This window comes from Vitis vinifera, chromosome 11, assembly GCF_030704535.1.
Source record: "Vitis vinifera cultivar Pinot Noir 40024 chromosome 11, ASM3070453v1".
In the NCBI taxonomy this organism is placed as follows: domain Eukaryota; kingdom Viridiplantae; phylum Streptophyta; class Magnoliopsida; order Vitales; family Vitaceae; genus Vitis; species Vitis vinifera.
Window position 1 is genome coordinate 15,682,702 of NC_081815.1, and position 6,130 is coordinate 15,688,831.

The 6,130-nt window shown below is 33.9% G+C and overlaps 1 protein-coding gene across 1 annotated transcript; it reads left to right on the forward strand.

Moving 5' to 3' along the window:
• Nucleotides 1-306: 306 nt before the first annotated feature.
• On the forward strand, nt 307-2,640 carry LOC100255707 (sodium transporter HKT1). Its single transcript, XM_002268046.4, has 3 exons — nt 307-1,568; nt 1,660-1,884; nt 2,237-2,640. Exons 1-3 carry the CDS (start codon nt 370-372, stop codon nt 2,406-2,408), a joined length of 1,596 nt encoding a protein of 531 aa, XP_002268082.1. The 5' UTR covers nt 307-369; the 3' UTR covers nt 2,409-2,640.
• Nucleotides 2,641-6,130: the final 3,490 nt, after the last annotated feature.

The window sequence follows — 6,130 nt, forward strand, 5'->3', positions numbered from 1 at the left end:
AGGGTATATATATTAAAAATAAGTTATTTTTCAAACAAAAACGTAGAAAAAATTAAATTCATAAATATGATAATTATTTAATCTCTTTTAACGAAATAAGTATACAATACAAGCCTCCAAGCCTGATTCGGTTATTTAACTTCTTACACTAAGAATAACCGTATACTGTGCCCACTGTTCTTCTGCCCCAGCCTCCAAGTTATTAGGAAAGGCTTGTGTGCAATAATAGAAAGGGGAATTCCAATCCCCACTATTATTGATGGGACATGGTTCCTTTCAATAAGATATAAATCCCACCTCCTTCCCAGTTACTTCATTCCATTCTTCTCAAAACAAAGTCTCAGAACTTTGTTTGTGTGACAAGAAAGGATGGGGATCTTTGCTTCCTTAGGCGAAAAATTTGAGCAGCTTTACAACAATTCACGCGCCAAAATGTCTAGCTTCCGAACATATTTTGTGGGTTTTCTTTGTTCTTTGTTTGATTTCCATGAATTGCAGCTGAACTCATTTGTGTTTCAGTTTTTTTACTACATCATTCTCTCCGTCTTGGGTTTTCTAGCTTTGAAGCTTTCAGTGCTGAAAGCTACCACCATTAGGCTAGCAGACCTTGATCTGTTCTTCACTGCCGTGTCCGCATCAACAGTTTCTAGCATGTCTACGGTGGAAATGGAGCTATTCTCCAACACCCAACTTGTTATCATAACCGCTTTGATGCTAATGGGTGGGGAGATTTTCACTTCCATGCTTAGACTTAACTTTGTGGGCTCCAATTTTACCCAAAAGATAAAAAGTATAGAAAGTAGAGTCCATGATAATCCTTCGACTTCTAGGAACTTTCCTGCAAAGGTTGAGTCGGGTTTGGTAGTTCATCCCCAGTTGAAGGATGAAAAACCCAATTCCATCGTAGAAGATGGAGACAAATCCTTGAGTGGTGAGCATCTGAGGAACTGCTCTATTAAGCTGTTGGGTCATGTAGTCATTCGTTATATTTTTGTGATTCAAATACTGGGCGCTGGTCTGATCTTTCTGTACGTAAGCCTTGTTCCAAGTGCAAAAGAAGTACTGAAGAACAAAGGCATTCAGATGCAAATATTTTCTGTGTTCACAGCGGTGTCCACCTTCTCCAACTGTGGTTTCGTCCCAACAAATGAGAACATGAAGATTTTCAAGAAGAACTCGGGTCTCCTCCTATTTCTCATTCCTCAAGTCCTTCTTGGAAACACATTATTTGCACCCGCCTTGCGGTGCGTCATCTGGGTTCTGGGGAAAACTACAAAGCGGGTAGAGTACGGGTACATGCTGAATAATTCTAGAGAGATAGGATACAACTATTTGCTTCCTAGTGTGCATTCATTTGTTATGGCCATTGTTGTGTTGGTGCTCATAGTATTCGAGTTTCTATTCTTTTGCTCTATGGAGTGGAATTCGGAAGCCTTGTATGGGCTGGATGGAAATGAGAAATTCGTGGCCTCATTGTTCCAAGTTGTAAATCTGAGGCACACTGGTGAATCTGTCTTTGATCTCTCAATCGTCACCCCGGCCGTCTTGGTGGTATTCATAGTAATGATGTGAGTTTGATCACTTCATCAAGCAACTAGAATACCTTTTCAAAGTAGTCATCATATATACTAAATGGGGACACTGCGGTTTTAATTGCAGGTACCTTCCGGCTCGTACTTCATTTTTTGCCATAGAGGGGCATGAAACTGATGTGAAAAATGGGGAAGGAAAGACAAAGCAGAAGAGGCTTATGGGCCATGACACCTTCTCGCCCCTCACATTTTTAGTCCCTTTCGTCATTTTTATTTGCATGACTGAAAGAGACAAGCTCAAGGAAGACCCCCTTAACTTCAATGTCTTGAGCATCGCCCTGGAAGTCATTAGGTGAGTTTTTGTTTATATTTTGCTTTGATATCTCTTCATTTGTCTCATTGCCTATGCTATTCTAGTCACGGTTATGGATACATCTAAGCACAAAAATCGAAAAGAATTTGTTAATATATAGTGCATGCAAGACCTATTAAAATTATCATCATCTTTATCTTATAAGAAACCTTCTTTCATTCATATATTAGAATACAATTATAATAAACTCAAAATGGTTTATTTTGGCTTGACACGTACGTAAGCAACTGTTTCTGATTGTCATGGATGGAGGAGGTACGTTACTAGAGCTTCCAGTCTTTAGTTTTTTCCACAAATTCTAATAGGATGGTATATTTTGATATCTATGCAGTGCATATGCAAATGTTGGATTATCAACTGGGTATCACTGTGCTCGGCAGTTGAAGCCCGACCCCTTCTGCAAACCCGTGTGGTATGGATTTGTTGGAAGATGGAGCGCCGGAGGAAAATTGCTTCTGGTGATCGTCATGTTCCTGGGAAAACTTAGGAAATTTGGCAAGTGATGAGGTTTCAGGGCGTGGACACAATTTTAGTAAAGGTTTGGACATTGTCTTTGTATTCTCAATGCAAATAGAGTCGATGTCGATGTGTGTGAGCAAGGTTTTCGACTACTATTTCTATGATGGTAGTCATTTATTGTATTTGCACAATAAATATTACTATGTAATTATTAGTACATTTAACGATATATGCTAAGAAAACCACCCAAGGTGTGAGGTGGGAAATTAAGTATTAGTCATTATTGTCCCATTCCAACAAATTCATATATACTTCTTTACTTGTTATCATCTTTTTTTCAAAACAAAAGATTATCAATATTATTAATTATGTTATTAATTTTTATAAATATTAAACATGTTTAATAAAGCTAATTTTGTTTCTTATTTTTAAGATAAAAAATAAATGTATGTGTGATAAAATGGAAATCTTCGTCTCACACCACATTACACATTACACATGTTTGGTTACATTACTCTTTCATTCATCATTAATGCATCAATAGTACTATCAACATCAAAAGAAAAGCTTATTCACATCAATCCTCCTACAAATTGGTTATTAATAACATATTTCATAGGGCCTTCAACTAGTATTCCAGGAGGTTTCTATGTTGGTACATATATTTAGAATTCATTTAACAGTAATTTTAAGAAATTTAGTATGAAAAGTGTTTTTGAAGAAAATTAGGTGTTTGGTAAAATTTAGAAAGTACTTTTAAAATTTTGAAGAATCGCTTGTAACAATAAAAAATCATTTGTAGTGTTTTTTGGAGAAACACTTGATAAATAATTTTCTCAAAAACACTTAAAGAAAAAATATTTTAAATAAAAATACTATCAAGCACACTTTTATTCCCAAAGATAGTCAAAATAGGAATTTTCTTAGGGTATACTTCGATATTTCACTATAGGGTGTTTTATTATTCTTTCTTTAAGAGCTTCACTCAAAGGTTGTTGCCCCAATTTCATTTCAACAAGATCACCATTTCTATTGCCTTTTCTCAATTTTCCAAGTACCTCGAGAACTTCCATGTTGCTCATGATACGAACTAGTGTTAGTTGCAACCAAATAGTTCATATATTCAAGAGTTGAAGTTTCACATACATTTCACACTAGGTCAACAAGTCAAATAATTTCACATACATTTCCACGACGAATTCACAATCAACTAAACTTCATAGTAGAGCCTACCCGCTAAGCATTTTCAACCTCTTCGGTTTCAAATTAACTTCGTGTAGATAGGTGGCCACCACGTACACCATTCACAAAGATGCATTGGTGTGAAAATCTTGAATGACTAAATAAATACCAATGATGAAAATATTGGAATCTTATAGATATAATGATACTTGAATTTTACAAATACATCAAAAATATTGGTAAATATAGGTGGATATTTTGACAAAAATTTCGGTAAAGCGGAAACTATTTAAAATTCATAAAAATGTTTAATTTTTTTGAAATGATAAAATAAAAAATAATATGCACATTTAAATTATTTTAAAATTTTTGTAATAATATACAAAATTTGAAAATATATTAATATTAAAATTATAATATATTTAATTTGGATATATTGAAGGATATAACAAAAAGTGATAATTAATATATGTATAATTATTTTTATTTAAAAATATTTATAATTTTATTCATAAAATTACATCTATTTTATACTTAATTATTAAAACATATAATAACATAATTAAAATTAACTTAATTAATTTATATATTTAATATTCAAATGCCTTTCGTCCATTGGTTGATGAACCAAATGCCATGGTCTAGAACCAAAGGGAATCTGTTTAGGCTTGAGTGGTGACCATTTAAAGAAGTTTTTTATGAGTTTAAGAGGAAGCAATCTCACATTGAAAATACAAGAGGAAACCATGTTGTATTTAAGAGGGAGAATTGTGTTTTGGACCCAGTTGGGTAAAAAAATTAAGCTTTGGTCCATATAAGTTGTATAATTGATGAAGAGGATATAAAATATTAAGACACCAATATACCCTTCAAATTTCCAACTCAAATGCTTTTAAATTAATGGGTTTCATACATGGTAAACTAAAAATGTCATGTCACCTATCTTAATAATCTGAAATAAAGGCCATACGGGTCACAACCGCTCTACACCTTTTCTTTTCCTCAATAAACATTATACTCACACACGATGGTGACTCTGACAATCCCTCAATTGGTTCCTTTAGTAGTCGAGGATTGTGAGCAACTCAGAAAAGCATTTGCAGGTATTTTATAATCATCATTCCTATATCCAAATGATCGAGGGTCTGATTTATTTTTCCACATTTTGATTTGATAATGTTGGTTCCTTTGATGATGTGTTGGATATTTGTTTACTAGGTTAGTATAGAGTTTCAGGAAAGCCAACCATTTTGATCTCGTGTTGGGTTATTTAAATTTTTTTTATCTTAATAACATTGTGTTTTGGATGTAGGGTGGGGGATAAATGAGGCTTTGATCATATCCATCTTGGCTCATAGGAATGCGGCATAGCTCAAGTCAATTCAAGAAACTTACAGTCAATCTCATGGAGAAGATCTCCTTAAAAATGCCATGTCACTTGTCTTAAAAATCTTACTTTATAGAATCTGGTTGTTGGGTCTATCGTCTAAAGAGAAGAAATAGGTATGGTTCACGGAGAGAGACGGTGAGCTTGGGAAAAAAGATTCTTCGATGATGATGCAATTCCTCCATAATAGCTATTCTTTGGATCAAACGTATCTTGAAAGTAGAGAAGGTGGTTGTCATGATTGTGAGGTTGGTCCACCACACGAAACAGAGAAAATGAAGAAGTCTGATGAAGATCTAAAATGGCTATAGTGGTGGTTGTGATGATGTTAGTGGCCAAGCAACCTCCTATGAAGATGAAAATATGCTAAATAGGGTATATGTCCTTTTAAAGTAGAATTGTGGAAGTATATTTTCTGGAATTCAAACCTAGGTTGATGGAGGATTGAGTGTGTTTTTATTAAGTTTAGGGATGAATTGTGATATTCATATTTGTGAAAATTATTTTGCTATGATCCAAAGCACAACCCCATTAATTGTATGATTGAAACTCCTTTATGTTTGAGTAGAAGATTAATAATATGATGACTAGTAGTTGGGGAATAAATTGATAATTCAGTTTTTCCTTATTTTATAAACCAAAACATTGCAAATATGATTAACCTATATATGAGCACACACTCAGTAGTAGTTGTATGGAATTTCTTTCTTTATACAAGACATTTACACTAAGTGTACAAGGTAAATGTACTAACTGTACAAGGGTATACAAAGGTACCTACGTTAAAGGATTTCAAATCTTTTTAAAATCATTTCTATTTTGTAAGAATGAGGGACATTCCCTCACACACATTCCTTGATCACACACTCATCCCATTCAATTTTATAACTTCATATATGTTCATTAGATGACCTACCATAGTAATGATGAATATAAACCTATATTGGGTTTCATTTTCCCTTTTTCCCTTAGGCATCACATTGGAACATGGTTAGCCCACCCATATGCATACATTCAGTTGTAGCTATGTCAAATTTTTGCCACTATATAAGACATTTACACTAAGTGTACAAGACAAATTTGGTTACTGTACAAAGGTACCTATGTTGAAGGATTTCAAATCCTTTTGAAAAAATGGCTTGCTTATTTCTTTTTTCTAAAGGGGACATTCCTCATAGACATTTGTCATTTCCCTTC

Coding starts and splice junctions, on each gene's coding strand:
- LOC100255707 (XM_002268046.4), top strand. CDS start 370: ATGGGGATCTTTGCTTCCTTAGGCGAAAAATTTGAGCAGCTTTACAAC. Junction 1,569..1,659: donor GTGGTATTCATAGTAATGAT/GTGAGTTTGATC, acceptor TTTTAATTGCAG/GTACCTTCCGGCTCGTACTT. Junction 1,885..2,236: donor ATCGCCCTGGAAGTCATTAG/GTGAGTTTTTGT, acceptor ATATCTATGCAG/TGCATATGCAAATGTTGGAT.